The sequence below is a fragment of the Drosophila arizonae genome, chromosome 2, assembly GCF_054131065.1.
Source record: "Drosophila arizonae isolate 15081-1271.41 chromosome 2, UAZ_ARI_1.0, whole genome shotgun sequence".
NCBI classification, from domain to species: Eukaryota; Metazoa; Arthropoda; class Insecta; order Diptera; family Drosophilidae; genus Drosophila; species Drosophila arizonae.
Genome location: NC_142922.1, coordinates 22,783,875 through 22,801,949, shown reverse-complemented (window position 1 = coordinate 22,801,949; position 18,075 = coordinate 22,783,875). Strand labels below are relative to the sequence as shown.

Here is an 18,075-nt window from a genome sequence, read left to right as displayed (position 1 = left end):
CCAAAAAATTGGTGTAATGCAATCTATCTATAGTTGATTTTCTAAATCACTAATTAATTGCTTTACAACAATTTCATATATAGCTATGACCACAGTCCTTCTCAACACTTAATTTAGATATGACGACAAATCGATATAACATCGTTTAGGACAGCTGTTCGATGTTTACGCAGTAAATTTTGTCTTTAATAAAGACGGTTATTTGGAGCCGGCGGACAGCAAAATTACATCTCGAGTTTAATTGGCTGTTAAAAAAAAAAACTCAATGACATCTGCACCATTTTGGTTATTAATGAACCATTGCTAGTGGGATTCTAAATAGGCACATAAATAAATTGTTTGTGAAAATATTTTATTTATTTCCCAAAATCGAAAACTTCGCTGTAAATAACATTTCTGCTAATGTTAAAGTTCTTGGGTGGCCACATTGAACTATGTTAGTGTTTGGTGAGAAGAAAAAAAAACATTGCTCCCAACCGACAAAAAAAGAAAAAACAATAATAGATAGTATTTGGTGTAAAAATGTACAGTAATTTAGATCGTTGTCCCGGCCTATATTGTGGTAGGTCGCTGCAAGAAAATGGAACTTGGAGCAATTGTGGTGTTTGCCCTCGAGGAACACGGGTTAGTTAGCTTTGTTTATGTTTACGTTATTGTTATTTTGATTTACTCGCTTGTTACAGGTAAATGCAAGCTTCGCTTGTACGCCCTGTCGAGACGAATTGACTTCCTACTCGTGGCTGTATCTATGCTTTATGTCAATGCTACCCTTCATGATGCACTGTTTTTTTATCGACATGGATGCCAAAGATCGCAAATTTTCACGCAAACAGCTAATCCTAACGGCCAGCGCGTTTTTCGAGGTGGCACTCTCCGCCCTAATGGCTATCCTGTTCATGGAGCCAATGTGGGAGCTGAGTTTGTATGCGTGCGAGGTGCGCAAGCTCACGGACTGGTACACATTGTTTTACAATCCCAATCCCAACTATGAGACCACGTATCATTGCACACAGGAGGCTGTCTATCCTTTGTATGTAGTATAGATGCAAATTTATATGCACACGCATTGTCACCCACTCTTCTTTTCTATTTGTGTACAGACAAACAATTGTGTTGGTGTATTATTTCTTGTGTTTGCTGAATATGTTTCTCATCCGACCCATTGTCAGCTCAACGTTCGATGTCCGAAGCAAGGCGCCTATTTATTCAGCTCTCTACTTTATGCCATTGCTGACACTAATTCATGGCACCTGTTGTGGACTTATTTGTAAATAAGCCAATGTAACAAAAAGTCCCTGTAAATTGTACTCATAGCCGTCTTTCTTGCAGATTATTCGTTTCCCTATTTAAGCATAGCTATGTCCATGGTAGCCAACGCTATACACTACTCCTTAAAACTGGATCAAACACAGAAGGCGTTACTTCTATCATCTGTATGGGATGTGAAGAATGCTGTAATAATTAGTAAGACAATTGTACTTAGTTAAATTTATAGAATATTCAACAATACTCTATTTCAGCTGTACACTGGCTGCTGCTTGCCTTTGGCATCTGCTCGCTGAATTATCATTATGCTTTGCTCTGTCTCGTGCCGTTTCCATCCATGTTCTATATAATGACCGTTCACTTTACTGATCCCGGCGAGTTTCGGGAAATGGAGTCGCGTATTTGATCCGGAAACGTGCAAATGCAAATCTTCCACACGACGAGCACAAGACGTTCCACAGTTGTTATCTATGTGTAATTAGTATGTTTAAATTATTTGTAATGAGTTCATATGTACATTTAAACCATCAATAATTCATGTCGTCTTTTCGTTTTAGTTATATTTCACATTAATTATACACATATAATAATTATTAATTATAAATCATCAGTTTCCCCTTTTCTAAATTAGTTGTTTTTCTTTTCTATTTTTTTACACAATATATATATTCATATATATTGAATTTGCACGCCCCGCTTTATCATAGCCCCACGTTCCACACAGATACCGTTATGTGTATATGACGTATGTGAGTCTGTGTTCTGTATGTGCATGTGTTATGTGTGTGTGTGTATGTAAGCATTCCATTTTTCCTTTTTTAAACCCATGTCAACACAACAAAGTCGAAGAAATTTCGGAAAGATAAGGGGTCAATGTAGAATAAGCTAAAATCAATATCCATTCATAGAATACACATCGAGTTGCTAGATGCACGTGTGAGAGCAAGGTGGGCGTTAAAGGCTGTTGCGCTGCTGATGCTGATGCTGATGCTGCTGATTATTTTCAGTTCAAATTCTAATCTGATTTGTCGATAGTAGCTGTTGGCGACTTGTTGCGCTCCTCCAGGAACTTCAAGCGCCGCTTACGCAGCTCGCTCAGCTCGGAGCTGTCCTCGCTGTCCACATCGACAGAAGCGGCATCAGTGGACGGGTTGAGATCCTCCTCAGCGCCCAAATCTTCAATAGTAACTTTTTCTGAGGCATTTGCCACAGGGCTACTTATAGCAACGCTGTTCACCTGCCCCTCGTGCGGCTTAGCCACTGTTGTTGCGGCTCTTGATGTGCTCGGTTTATCACAAACTGGTGTTGATGCCGATACTGGATCTGGTGCTGCTACTCCTGGTGGTGCTGGAGCTGCTCCTGCTGCTGCTCCTGATGGTGCTGAAGCTGGTGCTGCTGTTGCATCGGGGTTTGGTGGCACTACTTGCATAGGCGGTGGCAGTCGCGCAATTATCCCTTGATATTGTTGCATTAAAATATTTGCCGAATCCACCATTATCGAAATATTGCGAAGCATCTACAAATCGTTTAAGTGATATACAGTTGACTGACTATACTTCATGTAGTTCATTAGTTTACCTTGATGCGCTCCTCAATATGAGTGCGTAGATTGCCTTCCATAGCGCGCAGTTCATCCTCGCTGAACGCGTTGAGATCCTGCGGCATTGGTGGCGGCGGTACTATCGGAGGCGCAAAGTATCCAAAGGGCGGCTGCATCATAAACGGTGAAATCATAGGAGGTGGCGGTATGCCACCTCGATTTGACATTTCGTTTCTTAGGTTATCTATGTAAGAGGCAAAATACATTAATCAAATGTGTGCAAAGTTTAAAAAGATTGATCGGCTACTCACTTGCTTCGGCTAAAATATCTGCAAAATTTGGTACTGCTGGATTGCGAATCGCTGGACCGTTTGGATGTGGTTGACCTGCATCTGGTGCTCCTGCTGCTGCTGGGTTAATTCCCATCGTCCCATCGGCGCCAGCTGCTGGTTGGACACCAGCAGGAGCTGCTGCTGCTGCAGCTGCATTTGCCGGCTCTTCAGCAGCCCGGGGAATTACCGTAGAATTGATTGTTGGTGTACGGAGTATATTGAGTCGACAAGTGGGGCAAGTCTGCTGGCGTTGGAACCAGGAGCGCAGGCAGGTCGTATGGAAGATGTGACCGCACGGTAGCTTCTTGGAGTGATTAACCATGTCTTCGCGACAAATGATGCAAATATTGTCCGACTGGCGCAGCTCCTCGGGTGTGGCGTCCGGATACAATGTGTTCATGTTACGAATCGCACGTCGCGACATAATGACGTCGTTGAGAGCCTTGCGGAAATTGCGTATAGTAAAGAACATTGGGCGGAACACGAACATGGGTAGTGCATAAATCTTGGCCATAATAACAACGAAGAGCAAGTAGAGCACCACCTTGATTAATCCAATCACTAGTTCCGTATACAATAGGAATACGGCCTTATTCTCCCAGGGCGTGTCGGTGCGCATCTCTGCAGCATGGAGCACATATTTAATGGCCGTGCTGGCGATAACTGTCAACAGAATGGCATACTCGAAGCCAAACACTAACTGCACCGTCGGACCACGCACAAGCGTTGAGTTGTAGGCGTGCATGAGGAGCACATAATCAAGGATGCCCAGCATGGTTAGCAGACTGCCGACGCGTATGTGGAACAGCCAGCCCAGTACTGGGGAGCGCTCCATCTGCAAAGCGCAAGCACAACATTAATAAATACATAAACACGAATCGCACGTGCACTTACAAAATCAACGCGTTCCTCGGCGAGCCAATGGAATGATTTGAGAAAGAGGAGCACTGTAAAAAGTGCCACAAATCGGGGATTGAAGTCGTCGCGAAACACAGTAAATGCCAAACATGTTTCTGTCAATGCATACCAAAAGCGTTCGAGCAGATGCTCAAATTCGGCAGCACGCAACGTGCCTAGGAATATCTGCAATAAAGCAGCATTATTTCAATGTCTAACTAAGCCGATATCAACAAATTTGTTTTACCTTGCGCAAGAGTTTGCCGAACATAAAGACTATCACAAAAAATTGTATGTAGATTACCTGTAATCGGAATTCGCTTTAATATGTGTAGGAGGGTATATTTTTAAATACATCAATCTTTATATATATGTGTATGTAAATATGTATAAAAAATTGTATTTCATGAAGAGAGTTTGCTGCTTACCGCCATGGATGCATTGGATTTGGTAATATAGACAACGGCAGGATAGAACTGCTGCTTCTGGTAGTAGGCGTTGCCAATTACGGCGCTGGTCAGCGCCATGCAAACACTTGAAATTAGAAGCTGCATGTTGATGCAGTTGGTTGCAAAGCCAGCCAATTGGCTGATCGACTCAAGAAAGATGTTAATGTTGATTGTTTTGCTGGTCTTTTTTGGTGAACGCTAGCTGCTTCGTTATTTCTTGTTTATTTGCTGTTTTATGTTTTATCGTTCGACATCGACACAGTTAATTTTGACTGTTCTCTCTCTGTACCTCACATATATTTTCCTTTTTTCTCCTGTTTTTATTGTACACGTACACGACTCGTCAGCACGTAACGTAATGGCGTCTGACCATTCACACGTTTGCTTATAGTCAGCTGTTGCTAAGAAAAGTGTGACCTACTCTCGCAAGGAAAAGTTTGAATATAGTTTGGGCTTTTTTAAACGACTTTGAGCCTCAAAGTTTGAGGTTTTTGCCAATAAATAAAAAAGCTAGGTTACTTTGTTAACATGTAAATTGGCGAACTGATATCATATCAAACATTAAAATAATTATATTTTGAATTGCGTACCCACCATGTCATAAAGACAAGGCCTAAAAGTATGCAGAGCTGACAATCATTTTAGACGTTAATTTGCAACCGATTAACAATTTTAAAAGGTATTTCCGACTGTAGGCAAAAAATATTGCTTAAAAGTTAACTATAAATTTTTAGTTTTATTACATTTGTTGAAATTTTATTACATTTGTTGAAATCGGTTTTGGCCCTTAATGAACTAACTTATAATTATAGTTTTGGACAGAAAGCGTGAAAAAGTATGAAGCTAATTGAGGCTTATCTCAAGTTTCGCTGACCATGATTAGCCGCTGAGCTGTCCAAATTTAGTCATAATTAACGCTATGTAAATCCATACTACTATTAAGATGCTGCAGCAACATTCACGCTGGCTACCCAGCAGGGTGTCCGCATTGGCAAACAATTAGTGACTTGTGATTCACCTGCCCGCTGCCCGAAGTAACTTTTACTTTCCGTCTGCCGCCTTGAGAATCTGCACTGACCATATGGCTATGAAGCCTAGTTTGACTGCAATCGCATTGCGTAAATGCAAGTCCCGCCGTTGAGGCGCAGCTGGCATCTTTGCATAAGCTGATCAAATGCTAGACACCCAAAGGCTAAAGTTTGTGCGCAGAACTAGCAGAGATGCCACCAGGCCAACTTGGCAACTCCAGTTGTCGTTACCCAAGCCGGAGCCCGGTTCCAGCCAATTCAGACAAGGCAAAACGTGTCGCAGCAATTTCCCAAACAATTTCAGTGTTTCTATGCACGTTTGCTTTGCACAGCATCTTTTATATTTTTGTTTAGCTTCAATTCGCATTGCATATGCAATTTCACTTGCTTAGCCTAGCCCGCCCGCTCGCTCCCCCGTCCACAGCTACTGCTGCTTACATTTTCTGGTTGCATGGACAACTCATCTGCCTGCATGCCGGCTGCCGTTGTCTTTAGCTGCTGTTGCTGTTGCCGTGGCTGTGACTGTCGCGGATTGTATCGGTCTCCACGCTTGACTTACATAAAAGCTAGGAGCACGGTTCGGACAAATAAAACTTGTTTTGTCTTTTTGAGGAAACGAAAGAAGACGTCGAGGTTGTTGCTACTGCCACTGACGGTCTTGCCTACAACAGCTCGGGGGCTCTTCTGCGTTGGCGCCTTATGTAACTGTTAGCCAGCTACATATACATTCACACATACATATGCATGTAGCTGAAACTGTATTTACTTTGTGGATGCAGTTTTTAGCGCATTCATCTTCATCAGCAGCAATTACATCTTGCGATATTCTCGGCATTTGTCACTGGTTTTCCTTTCCTCTCTGTCATTTATACGCTTGAATAATCAGTTTTTACACACATGATTCGCCAGTTTAGAGGCATTAAAAAAATTGGTTTCTCCTTATAATACATCATAGGCTTCGAGAAGCCTCCACACAGCTGCACAACTTCGATAACGATGCGCTGCTCAAGTTGCAACAGGTATTAAATTAAAAGAAGATAATCTACTGAAGACATAGGACTGCAATGTCATCACTTCAAATAATTACTCATTATCCAAAGAGGGCAATTAATCTGTATGAACTATATATTTCTTTATTAAGGCAATACATACATTTGATATATTGATCCTTTGCGAGTATTTATTTACGACAGACTGGTCACATTGAATAGGCACATTGAATAAGGCAATGCATATATTTGATATATTGATCCTTTGCGAGTATTTATTTACGACAGACTGGTCACATTGAATAGATAAAGTTGGCCGCGCATCACCAATTGGTTTCCTTCTCGTTTATAATTGCAGCAAAATATACGTTAGAAGAATTTTGATTATAGGAAAGAGCAACTATTTTGTTTACCCAAACCTTGGCGATGAACGCAAAAATATTATTTCAATGCCAGTTTTGTGTTTTTTCGTTTGAGCCGTGTAAATAGCAATTTAAAGTTTGGCACTAACTGTTCCCATTTGTTGATGAGTGCATTGCTCTGAATAGACATATACTTATGCATACATATGAGCATACACATACATATACATATGTATCTTAACAGCTGAATATGTTTTGCAACAAAAGCCTTATCGAATTATCCATCAATTGGCAAAGACGAACAACGATTTAATAATTTCAGCGCGTCTGCAGTCCATTTGCCAACTTTGTTGCTATTTTTGTGTATTTTCCAGCTGCTATTTGGCCTAATTAAAGTGTCATAACAATTACCAACGCACTCAAACACACACACGCACAGCTTTGCACTGATATTGAACATCTACTTAGGCCGTTATTAAGCTGAGAAAACAAAAAGCAAAAATTGTACCAAATGTAAGTCATGCAACGGCGACGTCGCGTCGGCTTCGACTACGCTGACCTAGTGGACGTGTTAATGATGGATTTGGCCAGATACACACAACCGCATGTACATAAGCATATTGTTGCATGCAATAAAGCGTTTCATTTGAGTTGCAAAAAAATAAACCTTTGAAAACAAAGCAAACCATGAAAAAACGCACAAAAGCGGCAGCCAAACAAACCATAAAAAAGTTAAAGAGAAGCTGGTTCGCTTCAATGCCGGAGCGATCCTCCAATGTGGCCAACCTAGTAATTAAGAATGACACCTCAAACAGGGAAACATCGCCACGCATTGAGTCGCCTTGCCGTAGCACTCCAATTACAGCCGGCACTTAACTGAAAGTACGAGTTAAAAAAGATTCGACCAGATAGGCACCCTTTAAAAATTACCAAAGTAAATGCAAAAAGGAAATAAGAAATTATATACATATGCAGATTCACTTCAATGTCAAACGGATCATATGGGGTGATCAGACCTGTAATTTAGGGTGACACCGCAGGCAGAAAAACATCGCCACACGTTGAGTCCTCTTTCCAAAATACATCAAAAACTTGCAATTGACTGAAAGTGCGAGTGAAAAAAATGCAGACAATTACGAAATGAGTTAAGAGAGAGACCTTCACAAGGCATCTCAAGACAAAAGCACAATAAACCAAATTAAAGCCCAAAGTGACAGTGGAAGCAGCAGCGGCAGCAGCTGAAGCCACAACAACTCCGCATGCTGATAAAAATAATTTAAGACACACGAGAAACGAGAGAAAAAAAATATATAAAAAATAATGATTTAGCGCATTGTCATTGAAGTCGAACTCCAACTCAAACTCGAGCTTGAGCTCGAGCTCGAGTCGAGCTGAGCTGAGCTAAGCTGGTGCTGCCGCTGCCCCCGCTGCTGTTGAGAGTGTTAAGTGTTGACTTTCATCTTCTTGTCTTTTTGTTGCCACCAAATTGAAAGAGGTCTGCCGGTCTGAGGGTCTGGGGGTCGGAGTCGTGCCGCTGTTGTCATTGCCGCCACCGCCACGCAACGGCGCACGCAGTTGCCAAAAGTCCTTCACTTTGAAGCGTGAAGGTTTCCCAAACATAAACCCTAAACCGAAAATTCAAGCTGTCTCCCGAACCGCTGCACTTTGCGAAAGTTAGCCGAGAGATGTACGAAGTGAATAAACCTCATTTACCACAATTTACTGCCACTTGGCACTTTGATTGGGATTCGGTTACATTTTCAACTGCTTTTGCTCCATATTTCTTTTAATTTTATTATTATTATTTTTTGTTTCATCTCTTATTTTTGTTGTCTTTCCTACTTTCGGCTTAAGGTGTCTCAAGTGCCCTCTGTACAAAGCGGTTGATGTTGACATAATATACGCAGGCGAGAGACAATAATCAAAAATATTAAGTAAACGCCTACTGATCGCCCGTTGCTTCCCTGACAGAATCTTGAGCAGCCTTTGTTGCTGCTGGTACTTTTCAAATCTCGTGCGCATATTTACAACAATGATTCATTATCGAGCTGCCTGCTCCTCCTCCCACTCTCGCCCCCTCTCTTTACACCTGCGTTATATCATTTTGAAGCGCGCCAGGGAAGACCCAATGCATAATAAACGAGCTGGTTGTTATGGACTGTTCACGACTATGTGATACTCGTTTATAGATCCGACAGATTGTCAGATTTATCTGTTTTTTATTATAAATATCATATATGAAAAAAAAAAAAATATATATATATATATTTTCTTAAATATGGTCACCCTAAAATACATCTACACACCATACTAGCGTGGAGTTAAGAGTGATATCATCTCCATTAAACCCTATATAAATTATTAAATATACATATATAAAGACTAGACTAAGACTAATTTATATATGTATGCATATATAGAAAGCATAGACACATATGTAATCCCATTAAAATTAGTAAACAGACCAGCACTGTCTGAAACCCGTATACTCCCGTTCCACTCTGCAAACGAGTATAATAAAAAATATCAGACGTAAAGCGAATTGAGAGTGCGAACGTGAAGTGAAACATTTGTTCGAATTACGAACACCTAAAAGACAAAAAAAAAAAAAAAACAAACCATAAACACACATATATGTGCATTTGTGTGTGCATACATATATATATATATACCATATCATTAACTTTTTGGTCTTCTTTTTAAGTGTACAACTACAACTTTTACCCAAAAACGAACGACTCAGTTCTTTCAATGCCCTGTTGCCCATGTGAACTTAAATAATTTTCAACTTTAACGTAATTCCTTGGGAAATCGAGCCGAGTTGATTATATGTCTGGCAGTCTGTCCGTCTGTCCGTCCGTCTGTCTGCCTGTGATTCGCCCTAGTGCTCTACATGAAAATTATATGGCATTTTCGCAGACAAACTCTTTCGTAATCGTGCACAAGGTGCAAATTGTGGCGCCCCATTGTTGATACTATTTACATGACTTAGACTACTTAAATAAATAGTAATGCTGATGTACATATATACCTTAATATATGTTAGAAATGGAGATACCTTACAGACGGCTGATGAGTGTTTACTTTTGATAATCAATGGCTGGCAAAATGACTTCCTGGTCAGGAGAGACGTCGATGGCGATGTCGCTGGTGATGTCCAAGCGGAAAAAAAACGTGAACAGAGGAAAGTGCCGATGAAATTTCAAATGCAAGTACAGACAGCTGAAATTGTTAGCGACATTTCGGTTTTTGGTCTTTCGATTTTTTAACTATTTTGTTGTTGCTGTGATTTTTTTATAATTTTTTTTTTATGGTGGGAAACAAGAGGCGCTGCTGAGCAGCTGAAGTTGGAGTTGGCCGCAGGTCGTCCGCCAAAAACAAGTTGTTCGCTGAAGATGAAGGTACAGACAACAACAACAACAACGACCACACTCAATGTGTGTGTTGTGTGTTTTCGTTAGTGTCCATCGTTGAGCTGGCGCTCATGCAGTAGACGAAGAAGTTGCCGATAATGATGTTTGGTTCGACGCAGCCGATGAAACCAACTCGGTTGGCGCTGAGCGAGGGAACGAGCGGGTCGCTGAGCATAGAGAAGCGACTTAGTATAAAGAGGGCCTGCATGGCATTTGTTTGGCATTCAGTCGCTGGCTCCCCACTCGAAAGCAACTAAATTTACCTTATAATTTAATTTTACTTCTCTCCCCCACACACACACATACACCACTCAAAACTCAATCGCTATGAACTCCTTCTCAGTGGTAAGTAGTCAAGTGGATTATACGATGTGGATAGCCGTTGGATTACCCAATTCTTGCTCGCCTACAGTTCTTAGTGTTTGCGCTCGCTGCTCTGGCTGCAGCTGAGCCGCCATCGGGCTACAATTATCCACGCGGTGGTGGCGGTGGAGGCGGCGGTGGCTTCGGCGGTGGCTTCGGCGGCGGCTTTGGTGGCGGCTCCTCGTTCGGCGGTGGCGGCGGTGGTGGCGGTGGATTCCAGGCCGTCAGCGGAGGCTTCCAGACATCCGAGGGACAGAATGTTGATCCACAGCTGCTGGAGCAGGTGCGTCAGATTCTGTTGAACGAGGAGAGCAAATTGGGCGGCGGTGGTGGCGGCGGCGGTGGTGGCGGCGGCGGCGGTGGTGGTGGTGGCTACCCAAGTGGACCATCAACCAGCTATGGCCCACCATCGACCAGCTACGGAGCGCCCGGCGGCGGCAACGGCGGTGGCCGTGTGGTTGGCATCGATCTTGAGGGCGTCCGTCAGGCCATCCAGGTGGCTCAGTTCGCACAGCAGAGCACGCAGGCCGGCGGCGGCGGCGGTGGCTATCCCAGTGGTCCTCCATCTGGTTCGTATGGTGCTCCGTCCAGGCCCAGCGGCAGCTATGGTGCGCCTTTCTAAGCACATTCCACAAACATTCAAACACAATTTTTGCTGCCAAAAATGAAAAACGACGGAAAGGACGACATTAATTGACTCAGCCGGACCTAACGACATCAACAACAACAATAACAACAACAACATTAACTGAAATGAAAGAAGAATTTAAGGAAGTATGGGTTTTAACAACAGCCAAAACTTGAAACTTCGTGCGAGCCACGCCCACGCCCTAAGCTCCTCCCCCCAAATACGAAAGCGAAACAACAACTGAGTGAAAAACGTTGTTCGACACGTGTTGTAGAGTGAGATGTTTCATTGAACCTGCCTACATCTTCCACAACAAAAAAACTCAACCAATTTCGAGCTATTCTCAGTTCCCCGACTCCTCCAGCTGCCCCAACAGATCCCAGACTCAGTGACTGTACCTATCTATCTAATCTATTCTATCTGAAACTCAAAATGCAAATTCGTCCTTCGGCATTTGAGGTAAACAAAAACTTTCGGAGGCGAAATTCGTTTTTGTTTTCTTTTTTTTGTAAATACTTTTTTCTCAAAAAAAAAAAACACCAACACACAACAAACAATCCCCAAAAAACAAAACAAAAACAACAAAAAACAGTGTTATAACGCATTATTAGCATGTAAGTGTTTTTATTTTTATGAAACAAACAAAGAAACAACAAAAAAAATATGAAAATAATAAAAAAAAATAGTAAATTTTGTCACCGTTAAATTATGCCAGATTTTTTATTTTGGGTACTTGGTGGGATTAAGCAAAACAAAAACACATTTATGAAAATATGTATATATATACATAAATAATAAAAATAAAATTATTAAATTAAACAAAAAAATTAATAAATAAACTGGGAATATTAAGGAAAGACTCACAATAACTAAAAAAAAAAAAAAAAATTAATTAATAATAAATAAATAAAAAACCCTAAAAAAAAAATAAATATATTGGTATATAGTTATTCTCTACTACTAATCTTAAGCTGCTTCAGGTCCATAAATTTCAGTATATCTTCATAAATATGATACGAAGGCCTATGAAAACTTATATAGTTTTCATAGGCCTTCGTATATGGGCATTACGAGTTGGCTCTCATGTTTATGCTCTGCAATTAAAACTCATCTGCAAATTGACCCAGATTAAACAGTTTTGTAAGCTCCAATGCAACATTCTAAAGCTACAAATTTATGCATTGACATTCGAGTTCTCATTGAAATTAAGCGAGTTCATTTCAGATGTTCAGGTGTTTATTTTTGTTTTGGTTATTTTGTGTGTGTGTTACGTATAATCCTTTCACTTTTTTGTGGTTTTGAAGACGCAACAAGCTGCAGTTGTGATGACTTGTAGAGCTCTCATCAAGTGTCTTGAGGCTGGCATCCAATGCTCATTAAGTGCCGATTTCATCAGCTGCAGCTGAGATGTTGACTCGACGAGGTGGAGCGGGGCAGGGGACATTGAGTATTGGGTCACAATGCAGCGCAAGGGGCTGACCATTAAGCGCAGATATTACTGCGGGTTGCATCCGGCAACAGTCACTTTTCCATACTCTACCTAAATGAAATTCATTTTACTAATGGGAATATTTTAGAGGAAATGGGCCCTATAGGAATTTAAAGCCTCAATAAATCCCTCTTGAGCTTGAACTATACATATGTTAGTATGTATAAAGGGAATTATATATATATATATATCTCAAATATTAATATCAAATGCTCTGTGCCGTGTATTTTTGAGTCGTGCGACGCCGACTAAGTAAACCTTTCATCAGCATAAGGAAGTAAGTAAGATAGGATATTCTATGATTAGGAGGAATAATTTAAAGCTAGCTATGATAGACTACAGACTATCTGGTGTAGGGTATACAGCAGTCGTTACATGCCCACTCGACTGATGCCAGCTGCTCAGCTATGGCAACATCGTCCAAAGCAGGGGCAAGTGATAAGTGATGCCACACAAGTGTGTTGCATCGCTGTGACCCGCAGAGTATGACAACCAGGTGGAATTTGTGGTCTTATGCGACAGCAAATTCCAACCACAAAAATACATTACATAGGCCCAAATGGGCATGTCTAATTGGAATCAGCAAGCGCCTAATTATCGTAGCCCGGTGAAGAAACTTTGCGATCTTGTCAGAGATTTGTGGGACGTGTAACGTCATCTGAAAACAATGAATGGACTGACTTTGCTCCGATAGTCGTTTTGCAGAATCACTGTTGGCAGAGCTTATCTGATAAGGTCCTAGACCTTCTATGTAATATACACATATATATACAATCTACAGATGATCAAATTGAGCTTGTAAAAGGCATTTAGATAACAGTTCTTTTGATAATGTCGATAGCTCTGATCTGATAAAATTCTAAGCTGATGGAAACTTATAAAAGGCACTGTAGACATCATGCGGAACCCAATTGTGATTTCGAAACGCGTCCAGTGTCGGTAGAGTGAATTATTATAGAGAAAAAGTTCTCAAAATGTCGGCTCTATTGAATGCCACGGCTCAGACCCTGGCGGGATCGCATTTCACATTCCAAATGACAGACTATATAGTTTTCACATTCATGCTGAGCATATCTGCCGGCATCGGTGTCTACTTTGGATTCTTTGCCAAGGGCGACGACACCACCGAGGAGTACCTGATGGGTGGCAAACGGATGAAGACGCTGCCCATTGCCATCTCACTGGTGGCCAGCCAATTGTCGGCCATCTCCATTATGACCATCCCCTCTGAGATGTTTGCCTTTGGCATGAATTGGTACTTTGCTGTGCTTATCATGGTGTTGATTGTACCCGTACTCAACTATGTGATAATACCCGTCTTCTACAACAACGATATTACCAACTGCTATGAGGTACTTGATTGGAATTTGATAAACAAAATGAAGACTATATGGTGCGAAAGTGGAATTTTTTGTGTGTGATTAAATCAAAAACTTATAGAGTTAGAATTTTAAATTTAGATATACCTCAAAATATATTATATTTTATAGACCAAATATCAGAGACCGTTAGGCATTCGCCATAAACCATAAGCCATATACAATAAACCACAGCCAGAGACCATAAACCTTATACCATAAAGCATGTACCAGAGACCATATTCTATAATATAGATACCAAATAGCATAGCCCATAAATCACATATATATGATCACATTTGATTTACTATAACATAAAGATTTAGTTTTTTAAAACATTTTTTATCTTAATAAAACCTGACATTATATCAAACCCGGAAAACCCAATTTTAGTCTAGAATATTTCACTAAGTCTATTTTTAGATTTAAAAAAATTTTGTTTGTTTAATTAAATTTTTTAATGTATTTATTTGCATTAATGAATTTTTAAATTTTGTTAATTAAACTAAACGAAATTTGTAGCTTTATTGATTTTAATCTAATTTAATCTAATAATTAAATTTATAATAGTAAGACAATAATTTAATTTTTTATATTTAATTTTTTTTTATATAATTAATATTTCAATTTTTAATTAAGTGTTGATATTATATTTGTATATCTCTGTCTTGCTCTCCTTTAGTACTTGGAACTGCGCTTCAATAGCGCCACCCGCAAGCTGCAAACCTTTTGGTTTGTGATTAATATATTCCTTATGCTGCCCATATTCATATTTCTGCCAGCGCTGGCCTTTGCGCAAGGTGAGATTAGATCATATCGCATTTTAGATAAAACACTCGTGTGTGCCATATAATGTAATCACTCTCCCACTCTCTCCCTCTCTCCTCCGATCTTGCCTTTTCTCTATCTCCTTTACAGTAACGGGCTTTAATGTTCACATTATCAATACAATTGTCTGCAGCATCTGCATCTTTTACACAATGATCGTAAGCAATTGAGATGAGATCTGATTATATTGAAGTGATTTTAATTTATTCATTCTTCTGATCCTTTTAGGGCGGCATTAAGGCCGTCGTCTGGACGGATGTGGTGCAAGCGGGCATCATGGTGTTCTCCGTGGTGCTGGTGGGCTTCTTGGGCGCTCGACGTTTGGGCGGCCTGGGCGAGGTTTGGCGCATTGCCGGCGAGGGCGGCCGATTGGATGTGAAGTAGATGCCAGCTCCACGCGTTAAACGGCATAGTTCTATCTATATCATATTACTTTCAGCTTTACATTTGATCTGACGACACGCATTACCATGTGGAATGCCGCTGCCTCCGGCTTTGTGTCCTGGACCAGCTATGTGGGTCTCCATCAGAGCTGTGTGCAACGCATTGTTGCGCTGCCCTCGCTGGGGCATGCCAGAAGGTGGGTGAACCAGTACGGCTGACATCAACACGCCAATCGCTAATGCCTGCATTCTTACAGAGCAATCGTTCTGTTTGGCATCGGCTTCCTGTTAATCATGAGCTTCAATTGCTTCACGGGCATTGTGATGTATGCGCGCTACCATGACTGCGATCCGCTTGCCGTGGGTCTGGTCAGCAAGCTGGACAAGATGGTGCCATATTTCGTGCAGGATATTATGGGCCATCTGACCGGCATGCCCGGCGTCTTTATCTCGTGCGTCTTCAGCGCCGCCCTGAGCACTCTCTCGGCCAGCATCAACTCCCTGGGCGGCATCGTCTACTTCGACTACATCAAGCCGCACATACACCACACGGAGCACAAGGCCAATGTGATTATGAAGATATTCGTATTCCTGGCCGGCATCTACTGTATATTCGGCGGCATCATAGTCGAGAAATTCAGCTCCATTCTGCAGATGGTCTTTTCCATTGGCGGCATCGGCTTTGGCTCCGTGTGCGGCGTCTTTCTCCTGGGCATGCTGGTGCCCAGGGTACATGGTCGAGTTTGTATCTCTTCTTGATGTACAGTATCAATATAAATATATATAGTAATGTTCCTTACTTTCCTCACAGGCTGCCTTAGCTGCCTCCGCCCTGAGCATTGTGTGCATGGCCATCATCATGGTGGGCAGTTGGGGGCGGAATCAGTATCCCGCCATGCCCATCAGCACCGACAACTGCCCAACGACGCTGAATGCCACGACAACGGCCTCCACTCTATTGAACTTGAATGCAACAGTCACAGTGAAGGATCTGCCAACATCTGGCTTCAGCATCTTTGACATCTCGTTCAATTGGTATGCGGCCATCGGCTTCGTCCTCACCTTGGTGTCGGGCACAGTGCTGAGCTATGTCCTCAGCCCAGCGGCAGATCAAGTGAAGCTCAACCCGAATCTCTTATCGCCGGCTATAAAGTATTTCGTGGAGTACGAGCAGGCGCCGATGTATGAGCTGCCGGAGCTGCGGAAGGAAAAACAACAGCAGTCATAAACATTACTTTTACCGTAATCAAATTTGCTAAATTAGTATTACATACTATTTATCAGCAGCAGCATTAGTCTCTCAGATATACAGTGCTAATGTTAGATATATAATCTGGCATAAATGCTTATCTTAATTAGCTGCGTATACTAGAGTTTCGACAACATCTAGCCTAGCTAGACCTTAGATAGATTCTATAATAAGTAATGCAAATAAAAGTCAGTGCAGACAGAAACATATCTCTTCGAGAGGCTTTGTGTTCGCTGTATGTTCAAATATATGCAACAGCTTGGCCTAACGTATACCCACTTAAAATTATCAAATGGGGTATAATAAGGGCGTCGATATATAAGTGATCATATATGTGTGTCTTTATAATTGTTTGTTTACTCTCTCTAATACTTGTTTACCCTCCATGGAAGCAGGACATATCGGGGATCGCTATATCTTCTCTAGCTTACCTTACTTAAACACAGAAATATAATTTAAAATAACATCCAATATTCAGAAAAGCTTATGTTGCCTTAAAAACTAGAAAGATTAAATCAGTTTAAATTATATACATCAGTATGACTTCTGAATTATATATTACATATATAATGTTGTACACATATAGGGTATATCTTGGACATATATTTCACATAACTTGTTGTTTTAACGCCTCTTCATAAAAATAATTTAGCGAGTTTTAGTGATAAAAAGCAGACACTCAGATAATATGCGGCAGACTCAATACCTTTAAATTTATATAGAGATCTAAATGTATGAGCATTAAAAAAAATTATTCGGATATAGTCTACAGGAAAGTAACTGTTAATAAGACACGAGACATTGTTGCAATATGTTAAAAAAAAGAAAAAAAAAAAAAAAAACAAGTAAGAAGGCTCCAGTCGAGACTGTTCGACTGCGAGATACCCTGAACCCTCTAAGCTGACTTTCTAATCATTCTGCATTTTTATGCACACATACATACACATGCATCCACACTCACGCATAAGCCTGCGCTCTGCTAACTGCGCAGTAAGCTGCGACTGAGCTTGGGCGGCGCTGCAGTGTGGGCAACATTATAAGAATTTATTTCTTGAATAATTTCTTTTGTAGACGTACAATCTTAATGAGCGTAATCATATGGTAAATATGTGTGTACATTCCAAAGCACAAGTCTCTAGTATTTGAAATGCGTTTTTTACAAATTGGTGGAGAAGGGGGCGTAGTATCCAAAATCTGTAAATTACAAAATCTTTCTATCCAGGTCTAAAAGTGTTCAAATTAGGCTGAAAAAACAATGTCGATTTTTCTATTATTCTCGATAAAAAAGATAAAAAAGTTATCGGACGAGTTATCGAAAAAATATGATAAACTTGTACTGCCTATGGTATACACGAGTATGCATGCCAAATTTCAGCTCTCTAGCTCTTATATCTTCTGAGATCCTTTTGTTCATACGGACGGACGGACGGACAGACGGACAGGGCTATATCGACTCAGCTCGTCATCCTGATCAAGAATATATATACTTTATGGGGTCTGC

At 41.0% G+C, this 18,075-nt stretch overlaps 4 protein-coding genes across 4 annotated transcripts; 3 read left to right on the top strand and 1 right to left on the bottom strand.

Annotated features, from left to right (window-relative positions):
* Positions 1-146: 146 nt before the first annotated feature.
* On the top strand, positions 147-1,893 carry LOC108608855 (JNK1/MAPK8-associated membrane protein). Its single transcript, XM_018000448.2, has 5 exons — positions 147-624; positions 684-1,030; positions 1,101-1,267; positions 1,330-1,464; positions 1,521-1,893. The coding sequence occupies exons 1-5, from the start codon at positions 523-525 to the stop codon at positions 1,670-1,672; spliced, it is 903 nt and encodes a 300-aa protein (XP_017855937.1). The 5' UTR covers positions 147-522; the 3' UTR covers positions 1,673-1,893.
* On the bottom strand, positions 1,801-4,935 carry sip3 (septin interacting protein 3). Its single transcript, XM_018000447.2, has 6 exons — positions 4,464-4,935; positions 4,283-4,339; positions 4,033-4,221; positions 3,118-3,973; positions 2,845-3,050; positions 1,801-2,782 (listed from the first exon to the last, which is right to left on the bottom strand). Exons 1-6 carry the CDS (start codon positions 4,587-4,589, stop codon positions 2,282-2,284), a joined length of 1,935 nt encoding a protein of 644 aa, XP_017855936.1. The 5' UTR covers positions 4,590-4,935; the 3' UTR covers positions 1,801-2,281.
* A 5,539-nt stretch (positions 4,936-10,474) lies between these two features.
* Positions 10,475-11,973, top strand: LOC108621747 (uncharacterized). Its single transcript, XM_018019234.2, has 2 exons — positions 10,475-10,621; positions 10,689-11,973. The coding sequence occupies exons 1-2, from the start codon at positions 10,604-10,606 to the stop codon at positions 11,259-11,261; spliced, it is 591 nt and encodes a 196-aa protein (XP_017874723.1). The 5' UTR covers positions 10,475-10,603; the 3' UTR covers positions 11,262-11,973.
* A 1,702-nt stretch (positions 11,974-13,675) lies between these two features.
* Smvt (Sodium-dependent multivitamin transporter) lies at positions 13,676-16,825 on the top strand. Its single transcript, XM_018019230.2, has 7 exons — positions 13,676-14,108; positions 14,797-14,914; positions 15,033-15,100; positions 15,171-15,322; positions 15,382-15,522; positions 15,583-16,066; positions 16,137-16,825. Exons 1-7 carry the CDS (start codon positions 13,731-13,733, stop codon positions 16,551-16,553), a joined length of 1,758 nt encoding a protein of 585 aa, XP_017874719.1. The 5' UTR covers positions 13,676-13,730; the 3' UTR covers positions 16,554-16,825.
* Positions 16,826-18,075: the final 1,250 nt, after the last annotated feature.